At 41.4% G+C, this 23,316-nt stretch overlaps 1 protein-coding gene across 4 annotated transcripts in view; it reads right to left on the bottom strand.

The window, feature by feature from the left end:
• Positions 1–5,030, bottom strand: part of EGFLAM (EGF like, fibronectin type III and laminin G domains) — a 201,225-nt gene extending 196,195 nt beyond the window's left edge. Inside the window, exon 1 of one of the 4 annotated variants that reach the window (XM_033179402.1) lies at positions 4,447–5,030. In XM_033179402.1, the coding sequence (XP_033035293.1) occupies positions 4,447–4,543 (97 nt within the window). In that variant the 5' untranslated portion in view covers positions 4,544–5,030. The remainder of the gene's footprint in view (positions 1–4,446) is intronic. The other 3 variants (XM_033179399.1, XM_033179400.1, XM_033179401.1) reach the window with 3 other exon arrangements.
• Positions 5,031–23,316: the final 18,286 nt, after the last annotated feature.

Raw genomic sequence — 23,316 nt, 5'->3', positions numbered from 1 at the left:
ACCAAGCCCGGCTAATTTTTGTATTTTTTGTAGAGCTGGAGTTTCGCCATGTTGGTCAGGCTGGCCTCAAACTCCTGGCTTCAAGTGATCTGCCCACCTTGGCCTTCCAAAGTACTGGGATTATAGGCATGGGCCACCAAGCCTGGCAAGCATCCCAATTTTTAAAAATCAGCCAAAGATTTAAACAGATTTCACCAAAGAAAATATGGCAGATAAATAATTTTTTAAATGTTTAATATAATTAGTCATTAGAGAAATGCAAATTAAAACTGTGATGACATACTATTACATGCTTTTTATAATAGAATCGCTAAAACAAAACCGAAAAAACAACTCTACCAAGTGTTGTAGAGGATTAGGAGCAGCTAGAACATTCATACATTGTATGAATGTAAGATGGTACAGTCACTTTGGAAAACAGTTTGGTGATTTCTTATCTAGTTCAACATACACCTGCCATGTGATGCAGTGATCCCACTCCTTCTGTTTACCAAGAGAAATGGAAACATATATCTTCCAAAGACTTATATGTGCACGTGTCTAGGAACTTTATTCATAATAGCCTAAAACTGAAAACAGCTTAAAGGTCCACTAACTAGCAAATGGTTAAACAAACTGGAATTCCATGGTCCATACAACGCACCACTACTCAACAATAAGAAAGGAACAAACTTCCAATATATGCAAAAACATGGATGCATCTTCCGGACGCAAAATATGACATTCTGGAAGAAGCAAAACTGCAGGGATAGAAGTTAGATCAGTGGTTACCAGGCGCTGGGAGGGAGTCATTTTTCTACAAAAGGACACAAGGGAATATGTAAGGATGATGGAAATGTTCTATATATTTCTATTCTGGTGGTGATTACATTGCTGTGTATGTTTGTTAGGGCTCATCAAACTGTAGACTTCATGAAATTTATTGTATATAAATTATACCTCAATAAATCTGACTTTAAAATGATAATAAGGACAAGAGTTAGCATTATGCCTGCGGGAATGAAGTGACTTATTGCATGCTGGTTCCCGCAGTTGTCTGGATTTCCCCCTCCCTTCTTCCTGCCCCACCACAGAAGAATGGCAGTCCTCCTGCACTTTCTGGTGAAACTCAGGTGATGGGACAAGCACTAGGCTAGAGACCACTCAGGAGGGTGGGAGGTCTAGGTGCTAGTTCCAGTTCAGCTTCTGATGTTAACTGGGGCAAGTCACTGAGTCACCCTCAACCTCACTGCAAAATGAGGATTTTTCACTTCCTTCTAGGCCTATGATTCTAACTTGTAGTCTGAAAAGGAATGAAGGCTATCCAACACGTTGTGTTTCCACACCGTGAAGGTCTGGGGAAAGGACAGGGCCCTAAACCCTTCCATTCTTCGGTGACCCCTTTTTCTACCTTCAGGTACTCTAGTGGGCCCTCTGGTCCTCACAAGCCTTAATCCTCAGGAGTTCAACAAGAGAAGCAAGTGGTTCATCATCACACCATAAGGCCACATCCTGTGATTCGTATAAATGAGGCCAGTAGATAGTAGCTTCCAAAACTTTTTCAGTATCATACGCACTCTGTTGTGTTAGGAGGCATGAGCATATCCCATTTACAAATGTTTAAGAGCAACACAGGATCCCCACACAAAACAGCAGCCTCCACCTAGCCTCCAGTATCTGACCCACGGGAGCTCCACTCTTCAACCTCCAAGAAGACACCCTACAAGACATGCTATACACCTCTGCAAACACAGTGTTCTGGACTCAGTTTCTGGTCCTGAATATCAGAGCTTAAATTTCCATTCCACCGCTTACTAGTTGTGTGACCTTGGGTGAGATATTTAACCTCTCTAAACCACAATTTCTCCTTCAGAAAAAAAGGGATAATAATAGTCCCCATCTCCCAGGGCTATTGGGTTGATTAAATAAATCACTATGCATCCAGTTCTTAGAACAGTGTAGCAAGCACTTAGTGTTCGTTATTATGATTTAATTTAACTTAATTTGAAAACTGTCATTTCTTGTAAGTCTTGGCAAATGCAGAGGTTTCTTTATTAATGTTCAGTGTCAAAAGAGGAGCTATCTTGGGGTGAAAAGAAAGGTTGCTTGTGTTGAACCCAAACTAGACTCAGACTTGAAGCTGCTACTCGTTTTTTTCTCACCAGAGGTAGGTGGGGATGGGGAATTTGCAGGTTGATTTTGAATCCAAGACTTCTCCAACAATGCTGTACTTATCAAAAGTAGACTTAGGAGTATGAGAAGACAGGGAGAGTCATCCAAATAAAACAGAAGCGATCCAGTATGCCTGCACAGTGGCCACGATACCTTCAAAGTACTATATATGAACCAATTTCTGTTGAGGAAACAAGGTACAAAGAAACTCCCATATGGATACTAGCAGGATTTGCTAGTGTCTGGGGAAAATTATAAATTAGCTGGTTGCTGCTCACATCAGAGCCAAGCAGGGCACATTCAGTTTTTTAATCTGGACCAATTTTCCGGATCAAAAACTAGGCTTTCCAAGGGATGTAAATGAGTCCAGGAGGGAAATTTCCCCTGAAGTTTATGAAGTAGCCGTCATTTTAATCTGAGAAGTTTTCCAACCTGAAAGCCAGTGTCTGGATAAAATTATAAAGTAATAAAAATAAAACTCTTCTAGGTTGAACCTAAACACTTCTATCTCAAATTTTATGTAATTAATATGCCAAAGCATTTAAGAGGTGGTGTTTCCACTATCAAAACCCTATCTATGCTTCAAATAAAACCAAAGAGGTTAGCATGGCATATACCTGATATGAATATCAGAATGAGACCCTGAATGAACCAGGTAGAAAATCTTTTTAGGAGAAGAACTACAAAAAATAAGAAAGAAAATATGGTGACTCATATGAGTAGTTTTATACTACAGATTTTTATAAAATACTTCTTAAAAATTCCCCTTAAATGGATTAAAATATATCCTTAAAAAAGCATTGCATACAATGTTCATGCTTTAAAACTATAGATATAACTACGCTTTGTTTAAAAATTGTGACAATTAATGGGTTATTTCATGTGAATAAATCTGCAAAATGCAATTGATCATGATGTGGTTATCTTAAGGAGGAAAGTTAGAAAGAAGCCCTTCACTGAAATCCTTGAAGGTGTGTGTATGTGTGCATGCAGGAAGAGAAACAGTTTAATGTGATATTACCTTGGACTGAAGCTATTATCTCCAAAATGAATTGAAGAGCTCATCAATGGAATGGCTCATAATTTAAATATGGTGTAGATTATGATAACGACCTTAGATTTCAAGGCAGGTAACAAGTGCTGGTAATAAGAGATACAGCGCAAAGACTGAGGGCGTTTCCAGAGCCGAAATGCAACAAGTCATATTTCTAGATAGAGAGTTCCAATGTGAAAAGATTTAAGCATCCACATGGGATCCCGCTAAGACGATTTTCTTTGCCCTCTGATAAAATTTCCCAGCTTTGTCTCTTTCTTAGGGAAACGTTTGTGAAGACAAACTGCACTTTCTGTGAGGTTTTGCAGACTGCATTCAAATAAAAGTTACATTGTTTTCCATTGTTCATAAGATATAATTAATCCCATAAGACAACCTCCCTTACAAAGTAAGCTAAGACAAAACAGATTTTTCAGAATTCTAAATATGGTCCCAGCAGAAAATAATAAAAATCGTTATTTGGGAAACAGTGTTTAGAACTTCATTGTTCAGAATGTTCTACTTTGAATAATCTCACAACATAGGCCAAATCAAAGTAGACCAAAATAAACGAAGACTTTTTACCTATATGCAGCTAGAGGAAATACACGTTATTATGGTTTCAAGTTCTCCCCCAATCCTCAATCCCTTATAACAAGCTGCAACGCACATATCTTTGTTTAAATAGCAGAGCAAAGACAGAAGTTCAAAACACGGTAACATTAACCCACTGGGTGCTTCCTTCTGAACAAACGGCCCCAGAGTGGAAGAGGATGCTAAGAGCAGAGTCCACATCCCTGCACGGTGCGTGGGCAGGACCGGAGATGGGCAGAGGGGGCTCCAGGCAGCCCTTAAGACATTTAACAGGAAATGGCTGAGCTCTGGACACTATGAATTCAGTAAGATGTTTGGAGACGCAGGAGGGGCTGGTTTGACTCCTCTGCACGGTTGCCATCCTCTGTAATTGAGACAGCAGGATCGCTGTCCCAACTCTCAGCTCTCTGCGGTCAAACACGGGGACCACCACCCCTACTGTGTCTGGAAAACTGATCATTCTTTTAACAAATAAATATCCCTAGAGCCGCCCGGGCGCGGGGGAGGGCGAGGTTCGCGTCTTTTCTCAGCTCCTGGCAGAGCTGCAGCGAGTTAAGCCGACGCTGGTCGGGAAGAAGGAGGCGGTGCGCTGCCGGCTCTGGGTCCTCGCCCGGGAGCCCAGCAGGGGCGCTCGGGGCGTGGTGGCTCCGGGCTGAGGAGCGCATTACCTGGTTTTCGGATGGCCGCTCGGAGCGACACCGCGCCGGGTCCGAGGCTGGAAGCCAGGAGCAGGAGCCGGAGCAAGACGCCTAGGATTAAATCCATTTTGCCGCCGGCGCCTGCAAAGTTTCACCAAGTCCCGGGCGCACAGGGAAAGGGCGTCTCCGGGGGCGCGTTGAGGACGCAACTCCCGCGGATCCCCGGGTCAGCGCGAGGAGGTGGGGGGTTTCGGGGTCTGGGCCCGGAACCACCCGGCAGTTCCAGGAGGCAGGACTGCAGCCGGGAGGTCGGCGTGCGGGAGTGAAGCCTGCTGCAAGCTGCAGGGCTTTTCGCGGGGGCGGGGGCAACGAAGGAGGCAGACCGGGAGGGAAGGGCTGGCCGCGGGAGGGAGGGAGGCTCGACCGGCCCTGGGATGAAATTACAATCTAGTGAAATTGAGAGGGGCAGGCCCTGAAACGTTCACTCCTTGCCCACCTCGGAAGCAGACAGACCGCCCCTCACCCTCTCTAGCGACCCCCAGCGCAGCCCTTCCCCGCTGGTGACCTAGATTGGGGGCCTGGGAGGGACCGACTTCAAGCACTGGAGACGCAAGGCAGGAGTTAGGCGACTGCGGTCGAGGACCCTCCGCGGTCCTCACCCTGAAATCTTGGGACGCCCCCCACTCCACCCGGGCCCTCCTCCTGCCCCTCTAGGTCACCTCCACCCAGCCTGGCGACTTTTTCTAACACCTCAAAGTTGCTATAGTTTGTCCAGCGCACTTGGAGGAGCGAGGGGTAGACGAGGGTCTGTGATTTGCAAGTGGGGTGGGGGGTGAGAGGAAGAGGGGCGGGGCCGGCCGGGTCTGAGGCGCTAAGAAGATAAATGGGATTTAAGGCGCGCAGATGGAGAGCTGAGGCCCGGCGGCTCAGACGCGGACGCCGGGTGGAGATTAGGGCCCGGAGCGGGGGAGTGGGAGCCCTTACCGGCAGACGAAGGCAACTTGAGACCCTCCTGGGGAGGAGATGAAACTCCAAGTTAAGCCTGGCGTCTCAGGGAGGGACGCAAGCTCGAGTCCTCTGGCGTACTGAGAAGAGCACCCGGCGGCGCCCAGATGGGGCTGGGGCAGGGGGCCAGGGCGGGGTCCTGGCCTCTGATCCCGCGATCGGGCTTCCTGGGTTGTCTCCCTGAGAGGAGAAAGACTCTTTCTCTTCCGCTGAATTTGCTGCCCCAGGACTCAGTAAAATGTACCTTTTGCCAGATTTTGCGGTAGTGACAGGAGATGGGAAACCTTGGGACCCATGTCCCGTTGCATACTGGCGTTCTGACCTCCAAACCAGCGAGAAGAGAAAACAGATACAATAAATAAACCAAGAGGGAATAAACTTAGAGGCAAACGCGGCCCTCGCCAGTTTCTGGGAAAAGATCAAAGGCCCTAGGAAGTACCCCGCAGAGGAAATCTGCAGTCACCAGCGAGAAGACTGCGCCCGCCCCCGCCCCACCTTGCAGCGCTGCCAGGACTCGGTGAGCGTCCTGGTTCTTCACAGTTAGCCTATGTTTGGGAGCGCCGGAGGAAACAATGCTGACTGATATATTCTTCTCCCCTCCCCAGCCCCCCAAACACACACGTAGGATTTCTACTCCTCTTTTAAGAATGAAATATCCCCTGGCTGGAGAGTTTGTAATGAGCTCAATCTTCTCAGTTAACAAAGCTGAGTATGTTCCCTTATGTGTTGGCATTTTCAAGTGTGCAACTGTCTGTTCACAAATAAATTCAAAGTCCCCTCCAACTTGAGTATTTGGAAGTCTTAGCTGTGACACCAGAGCTTGTCCTCTTACACAGAACTGGAGCAAAGTGCAGACAGGACTATGCTCTTCACTTCCAAGGTGACCATAAAGCCGGTCACTAAGCTAAGCAAAGTGACTGCTTCCGAAGCTACTAGTCTCTAAGGTACCAAAATCATAGACCTTTTAGCATTACCAGGAGCCCTAAAGGCCATCTAGGCCCTGCCTCCACTCCACACAGGATCTGCTTTCAGCATTGGTGGTGGGTGGCGTCACCTCCCTTTGAACTCCACCTGTGTCAGAGAGCTCCTCCAGCCTCCAGCGCCAGCTGGGAAGTTGTTGGAGGCCTTTCTTTATGCGAAAGTGTTTTCTTATCTCAGACTTAATGTGGCACCCAGAACCAAGCAAGTGTTGCAATGCAGATGCCTCCCATGCAGGCTTTCCCACTTAGAAATGATTCTCTGTGATGCAGAAACTGGAAGTAATAATAATCATTGATATTATGCCTACCATTTATTTAACGTCTTCTATGTACCAAACCCTCTTTGAAGTGCATTTTAATCCCAATAACAACCATACCAGGAAGATACTGTTATTACTATTCTCGCCTTTTACAGATGAGGCAGCTGAAGCATGGAAAGATTAAGAAACTTGCCCAAGGTCATGCAGCTCGCATGCAGCGGGGTCTGGTTCCAGGCTTCAGGCTTTTAAGAGGACAATGTGGAAAGTAAACACAGCAGTGGACCGAGAGGATCAGGAGATGTGGGTGTTTAATCCTAGGCTCTGCGTATAGTGTGCCTTGGTAAAAATGAATGGGCTGGATGAAACAGTCAGTAAATTCCAGGTTTTGCTTTCTCTTTATTAGCTGATAAAACAGCACTATCTAATCTAAGCTACCTTTACGCTGAATGTGCCTTTTGAAAGACCTGTGCAAATTGTCCATTGCAAATTTCGCAAGCCTGGGCTTCAGCCTTCTTGCCGATGTCCTCCACATGTGCCCGCACCACCTCGGCATCCCCGGCCCTGTGCCTCCCTTCCATTTTTTGCAGATGGCCGTAGGTGACTTGGGAAACAGGTTTGGTTTCTTCAGAGGCCCTTCTTGTTTCTTCCTTGGGGGCATTACATTAGATTATATTGTTGTACTTTACCTCTGAGGGCCTGCAAACACTCTGGATTATCAGGCTATTGAGATAAGACCTTATTTCACAAAATCCGCTTCAAATCTAGGGCACATGTTGCATCAAACTTATTCCCTTCCTTTGCAGTTCAAATCGCATCCTGCAAGATTCCCTCTCCTTCCAGTTTGATAACCAACTATGGCATTTGTAAATGTGACTAAAGACAAATAGAACACTTGCTTTCACTCTCTTCCTGCTTTCTGAGAGGAGGAGAACTGAAGAGGGGCCAAGAGGCTTTGAATGTTTCATTAAAAAAAAATCTGTTCAAATTCACTGGAGGTCTAAACTCTATTAATAAGGTCACCAGCAGAAGAGTGACCTGCCTACTTTGCTCATTATCATGGAAGAGGAATCTGACCTTTCCTGCATGGAATAGATTTAGAGGCTGGTAGAAGAAAGTAAAGGCAAACTTATCAATTATAGAATGTTTATTAAGACTCTAAGTGAAAGTGACAAAGAGGCAGCAGCCAAGAATCATTTTTTGATTTATTTTTCTAAATTGGTTGGTTATAGGTACATGTAAAATTTGAAATGTGGATCAGGCAGAGTGTATAGTGAAAAGTAAGTTTCCTTTTCTTCCTTCTACCATCACCAGTTTCTTGGATATCCTTCCAGAGATGGTCTATGAATGGACAGGCTAATTATATACACATATATTTTACACAACCAAGAGCATCTTCTACACACTTCTTAACCTGATGATCCTTCCAAATCGGCAGATACAGATTTGCCTCCTTACTAACTGCTGAATATTCTACTGTGTGATGTGTAATTTCTTTGTTCTTTCTTCTGTTGTTTCCAATTATTATAAACAGCATGGCATGAATGACGCTGAATGTGTAATAGGTTGCACATGTTATAATAGACTGTAGGGTTCATTTCTAGACTAACCATGCTCGGTCAAACAGTAAATGCCTTTTCAATTTTGACAATTTGCCTAAATTTCCTCCCAAGGAGGTTGTACTAATTTACACCCCAATAAGCAGAATATGTGCCTAACTAATTCCAAGAACTCTCACCAACATAGTGTCTTATCAAACTAGAAACATAAATATACATATATTTATATGTTACATTTTAATCAACATACAACATACAAAAGTATCAAATAGTAAGTGTACCACTTGATGAATTATAGCAAAGCGAGAACACTTGTATAACTTTTATTAACTACTGCCCAGATCAAGGAATAGGATATGACCAGCAGCCCCACAAAGCCCTCCTCATGCTTCCTCTCTAGAAGTGTATATTTTTGAAGAAGGATGAGGGATGAGAATTCAAACTTCCCATTTACTTTTAAGTAAAACACACAAATAAAAGTAGATCAGTAAAAATAAGTAAACACTTTCCCTACTCCAATGTAAAACAAATATTGAGACTGAATCCCATTATGTGTAAGGCTCTGTGCTAAGAGCAGAAATAATATATTAGAGAAAATGCAGCAATGTTTTTTGCACTCAAGAAGACTACAAATTTGTTGGGAGATGAAGACAGTTGCACTGCCAATTATTCCATAAAGCAGAACAAAGGAAGCCCTAAATAAGAGTGCAAATAATGTGCTGTTGGGTTGAGTGACAAAGACCCTGGTTTACAAATGATAGCATATATAATAATATACTGTATAATGCACAGCCATCTGCTATGCATTATGTCCTCCTTGCTTATACTTGATTATACTTAAGTATGTAATCAATGGACTGACAAAACAAATGTGTGTAATAAGCCCCCAGATCAAGACATAAAACAATACCAGCACCCCAAAAGCCTTTCATTCTTCCTACTAACCATAACCTACCCCACAACCAAATAGGTAACAATTTTCCTGATTTCTAGCACCTAGATTATTTTGGCCTGGTTTTGAACTTTATATAGATGGAATCATGCAGTAATGTAATCATTTGTGCCTCTTTTATTCAACATTATGTTTGAAAAATTCATCCAAGTTGTGTAGTTATTCATGTTCATTGCTGTGTAGGATTCCATTATATAAATGTATCACAATTTGTTTATCCATTTTACTCCTGATAGACATTTGGGTTGTTTCTAGTTTGGAACTACAACCAAAGATGTTGCTGTGAACAAAGATGTTGTTGTATGTGTCTTTGGCAGGTGTATGTATGTGTATCTGCTGTGTATACCTGTGAGCAGAATGATCAGGTTATATGATAGGCATATGTTTAGGTTTGGAAGGTATTGTCAGACTTTTCCAAAGTGGCTATATTCATTTACACTCCCATCAAAGTATATGAGAGTTCTAGTCATTCAAAAATCATACCAACACTTGATGTTGTTTGTCTTTTTCATTTTAGCCATTTTGGTGCATGTTAATAATACCACACTGTGGTTTTGACTTGTGTTTCCTTGAAAACAAGTCAAGCACCTTGTCACCTCTTTATTGGCTATTGTATATCCTATTTCATAAGGTGTCTATTCATTCTTTTGCCCATTTTTCTGTTGGGTTGTCTACTTATTTCTTATTGATTTGTGGAAGTTCTTCATATATTCTGGATACAATTAAGAGGAGATTTCTGTTGTAGTTGAATACATTGGTAATATTTTCTCCACTCTGTCTTGTCTTTTAACTCTCCTGATGACTTTTAATGAACAGAAACCCTAGTTTTAATGTAGTATGATTGATCCATTTTTTTCATTTACGACTAGCAATTTGCCCCAGGTCACAAAGACATTATCCCATGTTTTCTTTGAAAAGCTTTCTTGCTTACCTTCTACATTTAGATCTGCAATAGATTTTTATGTATGATGTGACGTAGTGCTCACAGCCTTTTTAACTGAATGCTCCCTCCTGATTTTGATATGGGCAGCTGCATCTCCACAGGAAGGAGATGTGGTTTGCAGGTTGTGGCTTCTGTGCTGTACCTTCTCTGCCAGCGTCAGCCAAGATAAGGCTCAGGGCTAAAGCTGGAACTACACATCTCACCTGGGATAAGCCCTCTAGTTTGCCACCCTGCATCTATGTGTTTTCAACAAAGCCGATCTGCCCCCAAAATCTCACTTAATTAAGTATTTTACAAATGTCTTCGTGAAATTTCTGTCATTTGAAATACTCCCATGGGTTAAAACTATGACTTATTTATGACTTATAGCCCTTCTATTCCAAAAATCATGGGAGAGAAATGTTTTAAGAACTTTTATCCAGGTGGTCCCTCTTAAAATGGACATATGTTTCCTGAAGGGGAAGGAAGGACTCATGAATACTGTGCCTGTTAACACAGTGGGGACTCATTTATTAGCTCATTTAGCTGTCACCTAGGACAGCAGCTCCAGGGTCTACAGCAAGTAGAATAATATATGAGTTTAATAGTAATTTGGGAAGGAAAATTTTCAGAATCTGGGATATGGATTGTTAGTAATAGCAAAACCCTGAAAGCAATAAAGGCAACCATCATTGGAGAAGAGACTGGTAAAATAAATTGTGGAATGCAGTAGAGCACTCTGCAGCTGTTTTAAAAAGATGGGCTTTGGCTGGGTGCAGTGGGTGGCTTATGCCTGTAATCCCAGCACTCTGGGAGGCCCAGGCAGGTGGATCACTTGAGGTCAAGAATTCGAGACCAGCCTGACCAACGTGGTGAAACTCTGGCTCTACTAAAAATACAAATATTAGTTGGGCATGGTGGCAGGCGCCTGTAGTCCCAGCTATTTAGGAGTCTGAGGCAGGAGAATTGCCTGAATCTAGGAGACAGAGGTTGCAGCAAGCCTAAATCATGCCACTGCACTCCAGCCTAGTCAACAGAGCAAAACTCCATCTCAAAAATAAAAAATAAGTCTGCTTAGAGCTTCATGTGCTGCAAGAAACAAAGTGAATCCAGCAAATTTGGACAGTGCAAATGTGTTAATGGAGTGTGAGAAGAGGACTGGAGTGTCTGAGGTGAATGGGGGAAAATTAGCATTGTGTTAGTTTTCACTGCTTATGTTTTTAATTACAGGAAAGTCTATTTGGGTTAAAAAGAAAATATGAATGAATGTTAAAAGAATATAGGGCAGTCTAGGTGGAGTGCTTGGTGGGACAGGAAGAATGATGGGATCTGAAAAACCAAGAGACGAGATATAGATCCTGAACACCTTAGGAGAAAGAGAAGATGAAGAGATGGAGACCAGCACTCCCAAGGGGGACGTGGGCATGAAAAGCAGACCTCACAAGTTATATGGTTCTGTCTAGAGCTGCCAGACTGGAGGAGAAAGAAAGATAGACATGCACACAACAGGGTCTCTCCCTGTATTTTCAGGAATATGGAGAAGCCATTGTCTTCCTGAAAATACAGGGAGACCCCCTGTATTGTGCATGTTTTGAAGATGTGAGGGATTCTTCAGGGTCCTGTGACCTCCACCTAACCGTGAACTACACAGGACGCAACAGAACGAGAGAGCCCCAAAGTGGCCACATGCAACTGCATACCATACTAACAGGCATCTATTTGGAGACTCACACACAATTTCAAACGTAGGGCTAGTTTGTGAAATGGCACGGCAGCAAGGATCTCCACGGAGTACAGGTCAGGAGATCTGCACTCTCATTCCATCTCTGTCACTATTGACAGTGGGACTTTAGCAATTCCATCAACCACTCTATCCCTTATTCTTCTCCTCTGGGAATTGAAGATGTCAGATAAAATGCCATCTCAGTCTGTCCCAAGGCTCACAGTCTCCACTTTCATGACAGAGCTGCTTTCCTTTTCCCAGGACAGGCAGATGTCACTTGTTAAACACAAAAGAGTCCTATAAAAGTTTTTTTATCAGGAAAATCTTTGAGGTTGGAAAGCAAGTCTCTAGCCAAAAAAGTGAAATGAAAACAAAACAAAATAAAATGCAGCATTTAATACACACACACACACAACACACACACACACAAAGATGGGAGGACAAAAGCAATGCCTTGCCTCTGAGATGGTTGTAGGAAGCTGACTCATAGTTTCCAAGCCAGCCCTATGTAGTCCATCCAGAGAGCGGAAATGGGAGGCATGAGAAGGGAGGGCAAGGAAGACTCCTGTGGGGAGGTGAGCGTAGGAAGCCGAGAAATGCTGGCTCCATTTCTGGCTTCTTCTGCAATGGTACAAACAAATGCAGATTTTCTGATGCCAAGAAAAAACCTGTAAAAAGAAGCAAGAGGCCAGTTTTTCAGTCTGAGTTTGATATTTTTCTGTGTTTTTCTTTAAAAAAATGTTTTCGACTTTTATTTTAGATTCAGGGGTACGTGTGCAGGTTTGTTAAATGGGTACTTTGCGTGATGCTAAGGTTTGAGGTATGGCTGAGGTATGGCTGAGGTATGGATGATTACCCCAGTATTGAACATAGTACCCAATAGGTAGTTTTTCAGCTCACACCCTCCTGCCTCCCCGCCCCTTCTAGTAGTTCCCAGTGTCTGTTGTTCCCATCTTTATGTCCATGTGTTTTTCTTAAAGGGGGAAGTAGGACAAAGGGGACTGAAGGATTTGTAAGTACAGTCTGATCGGTGAGTGTCGCCAAGTAGAAGGTGTCAAGAAGGTGACAAGTAGCTGAGTTAAGGTTAGCTACGTTATGGTTAGCTAGCTATGGTTAGGTTGGTACCCAGTCCCAGGGAAGGAAGGGTGTGAGAGAAAAGAGTTCAAGCCAGAGAAGAAGGTGGGCGGCATGTCAGAATGGCAGTGCTGGTGACAGGAAATAAGAACGGAATAACGTTAAAGGAAATTCCTTAGTGGGAGGGAATGGCTTAGATTCCTATTTTAAAATTAATTGACAATATGAAGAAAGATCAACAGTTAAGGAGGAGGAGGAAACAGATTTGATCTCCCTCCTACAATGAAATGTAACACCTACTTTAAAGGGTGTGCCCATCAGATAGGATAATCCAAGGCACTGCTCATGCCACACCCTTGACCGTCACTGAATGTGGGTTGGCTTTATCATTCCATCAGTCACATCTATCACAGAGACAAGCTAAGTCCTCTCCAAAGTTAAACCCCAGAAGCACTAATAGATTATTACTTGGATGGCACATGAGACTTAAGGCCAAAGATGAAGCTTTGACCCAGACACTTTGTACAGGAACTGGAAATAATGGAAAATCAAGCATTGCATTTTGGAATAATGAATGATCTCCCCCAAAAGATAATGAAATACCAGAAGGGGATTCTTTGGGGTAGGAATCACGGCCGAGCCATCTAAAGAAAGGAAAATGCATACAGGATACACCTACAACTCGTAGGAGTCACCATTAAGTCCTGGCTGCTCCTGGGAACAGCTAGCCCATTCATATTTTCCTTTTGCTTTAGTGCCTCTTAATTTATCCAGTATGCCTGTTTTTCATGTTCCCTGTTTCTAATCTTTGTTTGTTACTTGTTATACGTCTTTAGATGAGTCACATTGCCTATCTGACATGAGTTTCCTGGGCTTAACTGGTAGAGCACAGGATCCTTCTCAGCTCAGACATCCTTGTGTCTATGTTTGGGCATGGCAGCCCAGACACATTCTTCTCAGTTGTGCCCAGGTCCCAACTACCTATCCTTGAGAAATGCTATTAACATTAAAACTCTGATGTCAGAGCTGAAGGAATACATTAATGTGATCGCTGAGTCTAGATGATGGAAAAACCCATGAAGAAAACTCAGAATGTGGAGATGTTGGCTTGTGTGTAGTAGGCAAACCTGTAAGTATTTGTTTGATGAACAGAAAAGTATGGCTTTAATCATTCTCTGGTCCCAAGCTCTTTCATAATCATGGGGTTTCATTGAAAAAAACAAAAACAAAAAGGCACACAGTTCAAGCTATCCACTTTCATCGGGGTAAAAAGCAGACACTGGAAAAATAATGACTTTTATTTCTAATGCAAACGAAAGTATTGGTATATGTATGTGTACCCCTGTATGTGTACATGTATGTGTGCACACCTGGGCTTTCCCAAGCAGTATAGGACTATATGGAGGGAAATGAAGACGAGAAAATGTCCCCGATGTCAAGAAAAAGATTAGTAGCACCCCCGACTCACTGGCCCTCCACCCACCAAATTATCCTTAAAAACTCTGATCCCCAAATGCTTGGGGAGGCTGATTTGAGTAATAATAAAATCCAGATCTCCCATTAAAAAATGAAAAAAGAAAAGAGATTGAAAGTGGAGAAAGGGACAAAAGTAGAAGATGTAGATAGCAGGAAGAACATTGCCACCTGTATTCCAGAAAGCCCACAGAATTCGCTCACCGGTTCGATAGATTGGTCTCAAATTTTAACTATTTAGCATTTTAATGACAAGTCAAGTAGATAAGCAAAGTTGCCAGTCCAAACTGGTGGCTCTTTCTAGGTGTGCCCTTTTTTAAGAAATCTGAATTTATATAAAAGATTCTTTTGGGAAATGATTGGGATTTTAAAATAATTTTTCTTAAATTTTAGGGAAGTAATCACTACAGGACAACTTTTCCAAGTGTTTTTGACTTGAGAGTAGAATAGACACTTAAGCTAAAATGTTAGCTTAAATTTCAATTTCTGTATCTTCAAATAGAAAGATAAAGCATTATTGAAATGAAAATATAAGCTGGTAAAAAAAGTAGAATATATGTACCAAAATTGAGATTTAATTAAAAATGCAAACATTATATTATTGAAAAAAAACCATCATACTTAGAAAAAAAAGCTCTCTTAAAATGTTCTTCATCTTCCCTTCTCACAGTTTCTTGGGAAGACAAGCTGCGGGTTCAATGATGGAGAGGAGAAATACTCCATGAGCACGCTCATGTTCATGGCAGTGCTGCTCACAATAGCCAGGAGGTGGAAGCAGCCTAAACATCCATCAGCAAATGAATGGATAAGGAAAATGTGGTATATATGTACATACACTGGAATATTATTAACAATTCAGCCTTAGAAGGGAATCCTGCAGTCTGTGAGACAAGGCTAAACCTAGAGGACGTTCTGCTAAGTGAAATAAACCAATCACAGCAGAACAAATACTGCAGAATTCCACTTATATGAGGTATCTAAAATAGTCAACTTTTAGAAGCAGAGAATATAATGGTGGTTGCCAGGGGATGAGGGGAAGAGGAAATAGAGAGTTGCTAATCAATGAGTACAAAGCTTCATTTAGTTAAGCAAGTTCTTAGATCTACTGTACAGCATTGTGTCTATAAATGATAATACTGTGCTGTACATTTAAAACTTTGTTAAGATCACAAGTGTTCTTAGTACAATCAGAAAGTTAATTTTTACGTAAAAGAAAAAGAAAATAAATACTCTAAGCCTCTTCGCACCTCTTCAGGCACCCAAAACACAATTCCTTCTGCCTACAATACTTGCTTAGTCTAAAGAGTAAACTTTAATAGCACATTATCTCTAAAAATTACCTGTTGGGTCATTTAAAGAACTGATAGTCAACTTTTCAAATCTCCAAAGCATCTATAAATCTGTCAAATGTATCTGATTCATTCTTAACACTCTGATGTGTTTATCCAGATTTGAAGGTTTATCCAGATTTAGCAGGAAATGGGAGGTAGAAGATGTGATGGGATTTTATTCTCAAAATCTAAATTAATCAGATTTATTTATTTTGCAAAATTATTTAGTTTGCAAAATAAATATGCATGGAGGTGAGTTTGTAAGGTATACATTTACTTTTTCTCTTTTCTTTTTTTGATAGAGTCTTGCTCTGTTGCCCAGGCTGGAGTGCAGTGGCATGATCTCGGTTCACTACAACCTCTGCCTCCCAGGTTCAAGTGATTTTTCTGCCTCAGCCTCCTGAGTAGCTGGGACTACAGGCGTGTGCCACCATGCCCAGCTAATTTTTGCATATTTAGTAGAGATGGGGTTTCACCATGTTGACCAGGCTGGTCTTAAACTCCTGACCTCGAGATCCACCTGCCTCAGCCTCCCAAAGTGCTGGGATTATAGGCATGAGCCACTGCACCCGGCTCCAAACTACACATTTTCTAAATTTTAGTATGTGAATGATACTCATTAGAATCTAAAATGTTAAAAGCTTCCAAATTTATGTACTATTAAGGTTTTATTTTGTGTTATATTTTTATTAATAGCAAATTAATATATAATTATGTACTATTAATTTTCCCTTTAAAATAACATTTTCTCCTTCTCCCTAAATTTTCAGCTGATTATGTGTTTAGTCGGTTCAGAATTACTTGTTAACATTATGAATATATTCCCAAACAACAATTATTCTAATGTAGCTTTACCTAAATAAAGCTAGCTAATTTAAAAGCTAATAATGTGTTCACAAAATTGTATTCTTCTAAATCTTGCAAAAATATCCAGATTTCAGTTTGTTAAGCCGTAATGTCACAAACAAAAAGGCATATTACTCAAAAGGATTATTGAGTTGAGGAAAACAGCAAGTAGCTTTTGCGGCCAGCAAGATTAAATCATTAACAAAATTTCTCTTAGCTCTATCAGGCCAAGGACTAGACTGGGGACCCCACGCTCAGCTGACAGAGCCCACAACTGCAGCAACTATAGAGTGTCTTACCTCTCCCCACTTTCCTCACCCCACAGCACCATGAATAAGGAAGTGGGAGAAAGTGCTGGAAACCTGCAGTGGGTTGGCCACAGGAGAGCTTCAGGTTCTTGGCCCAGCCCAGTTCCTTCCTGCGCAAGGCAGCTTGACTGACCAAGAGCTGGTCACCAGAAGGCATGAAGTCTGCCCCTTAGCAACTGTCTTCACATCCTCCGCTCTCATCTCATTTCCTAACTTTTGGCTTTCCCATCCCAGAATACTATGTCAATTGCCAAGCCTTTAGTATATGATATTAGAGAGTTAGCAATAAATTATTTATGCTGATAAAAAAAAAAAAAAACCTATTTCCAAGCAAAGTGTAAATGGGAGATAACAGTTTTGCCTTTCTGAGGGCATATTTGCATTTCACAGGAAATCAAAGCAAAGGAAAAAGTAGATAGCCTAAGATGCAAATAGATGGCTCTGGATCAGTAGTTCAAAGCTTGGCTGCACATTCGAATCACTTGGGGGAACTTCATAAAATACCAATGCCTAGGTTCCATCTGCAGAGATTCCAGTTAAATCAGTCAGGGATGAGGCCTCAGCACTGGGACTTTTCAAATCTCCCCAAGTGATTTTAATGTGCAATCAAAGTTGGGAACCATCGTTCTAGAAGGAAAGGACATCTAGAGTGATGTCTTGGAGCTGGAATGTGAAGGTTGATGAGCACTTACAGGTAGCTGGGAGGAGGATGCTGCAGACAAGACTTCTGCCTCAGGCGGGAAGCTGGTCTGGAGCAGCCCTTCTGCAACTTTCATGTACACACTCATCTCTTGGGATCTTGTTAAAATGCAGATTCTGATTCAGCAGTCGGGGTGCTCTTGAGATTGTGCATTGCTAGCAGGCTCCCTGATGATGCCCGGGCTGCTGATCTGAAGCCCACATTTGAGTGGCAAGGGTCCAGATGACCTCAAAGATCCTTTCCAATCCTGAGGTTCTATGATTCTATGAATTGAAAGCATCAGGCTTGGGGAGGTAAGTTTCCAGAGAGAGAACCTGGAGGCTTGAATTTTCAATATGATATCTGTCAAGCCCTGACATGACAATAAACAAGCTTGGCAAGGAGAATAACTCCCTACGTACAGTTGAGGAGTCAGGTTGATACACACCTAGCAGAGAAGCAGATGTTCTAAGGAAACAATTCAGAGCTCAAAGGGAAGTTCAGCTCAAGGAACCGATGAGCCTATTCAGATGTGCTCCTGCGTAGAGTTGGTGTAAGCTTAGAAATACAGTCACAAGAGTAAGGTCTGAAAAGGTAGGAAAGAGAAGGGAATGTGTGATATTTAAACATATCAAATGATTTCAAACGCTCTACATTTTATATTTTTTAAATTGTGGAACCATATTTGGACAAAAACTTTAAACATAAATGTAGTAAATGCATACAAAGGAAAATCATATTAGCTTGAAGTCAACGTGTTACATTGGGATGATTTATTCTAAAGCAATTTTTAAAATCTTTTAGGGACTTGATAAAATATGTGTTTTTCCTTTTAATGATCTTCTTTATCAAATTTTCTGTCTGGAGCGGGTAACACTTTTAGGCTGTTGGTTTTCAGAAGAGATTCTTATCTCTGCTGAGCCCATTATTATGCACCAGTATAAGATGAAGATGAGGCCAGGCACAGTGGCTCATGCCTGTAATCCCAGCACTTTGGGAGGCCAAGGCAGGCAGATCACCTGAGGTTGGGAGTTTGAGACCAGCCTAATCAACATGGAGAAACCCCGTCTCTACTAAAAGTACAAAAAATGAGCCAGGTGTGGTGGTGCATGCCTGTAATCCCAGCTACTCGGGAGGCTGAAGGAGGAGAATCGCTTGAACCTGGGAGGCGAGGGTTGCGGTGAGCTGAGATCACATCATTGCACTCCAGCCTGGGCAACAAGAGCAGACTGTGTCAAAAAAATAATAATAATAGTAATAATGATAAAAAGAAGATGAAGATGAGGGTGTAACTTGCAACTAGAAAAAGAGACAGAATCTAGAGTTAGAATATTCTTACAGAATTTTGCAAGTCAGACATTTTACAAAGCACTAAAGCTTAATTCCACAATGAATACTACAACTTTCATAATACTCTAGGATTCTTTAGTAATCGAAAGTAGTAGTTCTCAAAGTATGGACTGGGGACACTGGTGGGCTCTCTAAGACCTGTTCAGGGGCTCTGTACTGTTACAATTTTCTTACAATAATAATAAGATGTCATCTAACTTTTTGGCTCAGATTCTCTCATGATTATACCATGGAGTTTTCCAGAGACTCCATGTCATGTTATTCACAATGGATGGGCTTAGTTAACTATTTTAAATAATTTAAAATTTCTTAGTTTTAATTTTTATTATGGTAAATATTGGCAGATATAACATATGTATGCAAAAGCTTTTTGCCATCCTCAACAATATTTAAGAATGTAAAAGCGTCTTGAGACAAAAGAAGACAAAGCTTTGAACCACTGGTCTAGGGCCTTGCTTCTGAAAGTGTGGTCCGTAGACCAGTAGCATTGCCTGGGAGTCTGTTAAAAAGGCAGAATCTCAGTGCCACCTCAGATATACTGAGTCAGAATCTGTATTTTCACAGGATGTCCAGGTGATTCCTATGCACAATTAGGTTGAGAAGCATTGACTTATAGCTTTTACTTAGTCAGTCATACTCTTGATACAGCATAATGATTAAAAATGTGGATGCTGGAGCTACATTTCTTAGGTTTGAATTTCATCTTAACCACTCCCTAGCTGGGTGAATTTAGGCAAATTACACAGTTTTCTGTGTCTCAGTCTCCTCATCTGTAAAGTAGGGAAAATAATAGTAGCCAGCTCATAGAGTTGTACTAGAGATAAATGAATTGATATACGAAAAAGTGTAGAATGGTGCCTTGCTTGCAATAAGCACTCACTCACTATTCATTAAGTATTAGATGCTCTTTCTACTTTAGGGAGTTTACAGATCAGTGGGAAGACAGAGATCCCAACAACTTTCATATAATAAATCTGCAAAATGGATTTCCTGGCTGTTCAGAAAGGCCTAAGGAGCCCAGAGGCTAACTAAGGAAGTCAGGAATTTCATTCTGAAACTCCAAGAATGATGGACGTTTTCAGATGGGCTTAGCATGGAGAAGGCATGTCCAGTTGCAGAAACAGCAAGTGCAAAGTCAGAGAAGCCTGGGAGAGTGTGCTATGATGGAGGAAGGACAGTTTTCCTCACCAAAGTCTTTGAGAGTCACAAAAGAGGAAACAGAGGCACAGAGAGGTTAAGGAACCAGACCGAGGTCACAGAGCTGCTACCAGGAGTGGTCGGGAGCCAAAGAAAGGCAAGTGGGTTCCTAAGGCTATGAACTTTTCCACTGTGTGAAACAGCCTCTGTCTATGATACCAACACTTTGAAATTTGTTGAAATTTGTTTTATGGCTAATAAGTGACCTATGTTTGTAAATGTTCCAGGTTCTCTACTTGGTAGGTACTGGTTCCAATTTGCATCAAATAAACCAAACTTATTATCTGAATTATTCAAATCTAGATGGGATCAGATGATAAAGGGCTTATCTGAAAGGCAAAGGAGTTCAGATTTCATCCTGTAAACAATGGAAGAGAACTGAAGGCTTGTAACAGGGAGAGACATTTGGATTTCAAGATTATAAAGATCAGTCATTTGGATGTTGTAGCAAATTATATTCACGCAAAGTAATACCATGATGAAAAGGTGACAATGGGCAGGAAAAATGTAACTCAAAGAGCATGAAACACGAACAAGATCCTGCTATGCATGCCCTGGCCTCCAAGAAAGGAGGTCTTTGCCTACATCCACGGGTTGGGCATTTTTCTAAAAGGAGAGCTGCACCAAGAACAGATCTTTGTTAAATGCTATTTGGAGATCTGGAATTTAAATTGATCTTTAGCTAATGAGTCCTCTGACAAGCAGGTGTGTATGTTTTTTGTTTGTTGGTTTGTTTTGAGACAGAGTTTCGCTCTGTCATCCAGGCTGGAGTGCAGTGGTGCAATCTCTGCTCACTGTAATCTCTGCGCCCTGGGTTCAAGCAATTCTCATGCCTCAGCCTCTGGAGTAGCTGGGGTTACAGGCGTGCACAACTACACCCAGCTAATTTTTTCTGATTTTACTAGAGATGGGGTTTCACTATGTTGCCCAGGCTAGTCTCAAACTCCTGAGCTCAGGCAATCTGCCCGCCTTTGCCTCCCTAAGGGCTGAGATTACAGACCTGAACCACCGTGCCTGGCCAGGTGTGTATGTTTTAATCAACAGCAAAATCATAGAGTCTAAAACCTTGTTTGATAATGGGTAAAGTAGCCCAAAAGGTCGACTTGATCACACTCTCACCTCCATTCACATGGAGTTGTGAACTCTGAATAAAATAAACACTCAGCAAATGTCTTCCCCTGCTTGCTACACACCCTGGAGTCTAGCATCCTTCACTCCCCGGTGCTAATTAAACCAGACTTTCTGGGAAGTAACTGAAGTAGTGGTTGACCAAAGGGATGGGGTGTATCTTCTGCCTCTGTGGGAGTAGGTATCTGTCCACATAGGAAAAAGGCAAATGAACACATCTGGATAATTAAAGTAAGGGGAAACAATTGTTATAAAGGCAATACTATAGGGACAGAGAAAAGATCAGTGGTTGATAGAGGGGGAGGGTAGGGTAGGAGCTGATTACAAGGGGGTACAGTAGATTTTGAGGGAGCTGATTAAATCATTCTATAGTTTATGGTTACCCAGTTGTATGTGTTTGTCAAAATTTATAGAACTATATACTAAATGTAACTTATTTTCAATAAATCTGACTTTAAAAATTGTATATGGTATCTTCTCCATTTCTGAACTAGTTCTCTATTTCCTTAATGCACTTCTATAGCTAATATTTCCTGAGTGCTTAGTATTTGCCAGATGCAATGTTAAATACTTACTTAATATTATGTTGAGCTATTTCATATCGCCATCTTTATAGGTCAAAAGGCAGTCAAATATCAGCCATTTCGGATGATTTAATCTAATCGTTACCATGACCCTTTGACGTAGATACTATTATTATCTTCACTTTGAGATGGCAGAATGAGGCTCAGGATGGTTAAGCAATTTTTCCAAGAGTAGAGTGAGGAACGAAATCTGGGTCCAAAAGAACATATGTTCAGTAGAGAAAACTGGTGAAACACACAAAAAAATCCAGAACGCAAAGACAGAAGACCCAAGCACAAACCATCACCCAAAGTGATAACATTTTAGTGTATGATCATCAAATATTTTTCTAAACATTCAATAAAAATTATTCTGATGCTTTTTTCTAATAATTGAGAAAAGAATTATAGATATCAAATAAATATTGTACAGTGGGGCTATAAATGAAGATTTTGGTCATATTTCAGCTTGCCAGGCATTTTGATAATTGAACAACAGTATAATGCTATTTTATGTACTAAAAGTTTTAATTTTTACAATCCATCTTCTTTTCTTCATACTCCCTACCCCTTGACGCTGGAGTCAGCCTCACATATTTCAATGACTATTGAAAATTATCATGAATTTCCAATGCGATGGCAGCAAAAATGCTCTCACTAATCTAAATTTACAGGTGTCCAGGTAACTAATTACCACATTAATTTATCTTGAGAGCCCCGTTATCTTCCCTGTCTTGGAGTCATTGATAACTTGCCGGCTTCAGATAAATTCACTGTCTCAGAAATAGAGAACGAGCATTGTAGAGTTAATTCTAGCGGCCAGAGAAACTCAATAAGCCCCCAAGAAGCTTTTGGAAAATCAAAAAACCCTTAAAAAGGTCTTTAAACATAGTTTTTCATGTTTGGCCGAACAGAGTAATAATGCTTCTTTAAAGATAGCAGGAGTGTGAGCCAATCAATACACTATTAAGATGCTGACAGCACTGAGATAGGATTACATGAAGAAGAAATTGTGAAACCTTTAACTTTCTCATTTTCAGCAAGAAGAATTGAGGGAAACGGCTTTTTTAAATTTATTTTTATCTGAATGGCCTTAGGTAATACAATTTTTTCATTTTAGACTCAGAAGTTCACATAGAACCAAAAGATCAAGTTAACTTTTTATCTTTCTTTGTCACTATCTTTTTCGTGACTTTTCCCCCACGTCTGGCCTGGCTTCCCAGTTTAGGGAAAAAAGACATCTAGTTACTTGGTAAAGACCCTTTCCAATTATTGCCCTTATAAGGTTTTTTTTTTTTTTTTTTTTTTTTTTTTTATTATACTTTAAGTTCTAGGGTACATGTGCATGACGTTTATATCATGTATAACTCCCCAATGCAATCCCTCCCTCCTCCCCCCCCCCATGATAGGCCCCAGTGTGTGATGTTCCCCTTCCCAAGTCCAAGTGATCTCATTGTTCAGTTCCCACCTATGAGTGAGAACATGCGGTGTTTGGTTTCTCTTCTTGTGATAGTTTGCTAAGAATGATGGTTTCCAGCTGCATCCATGTCCCT

This window comes from Trachypithecus francoisi, unplaced genomic scaffold, assembly GCF_009764315.1.
Source record: "Trachypithecus francoisi isolate TF-2019V2 unplaced genomic scaffold, Tfra_2.0 Lachesis_group2, whole genome shotgun sequence".
NCBI classification, from domain to species: domain Eukaryota; kingdom Metazoa; phylum Chordata; class Mammalia; order Primates; family Cercopithecidae; genus Trachypithecus; species Trachypithecus francoisi.
The sequence above is the reverse complement of the archived record's forward strand: the minus strand, read 5'-3'. Positions and strand labels throughout refer to the sequence as shown.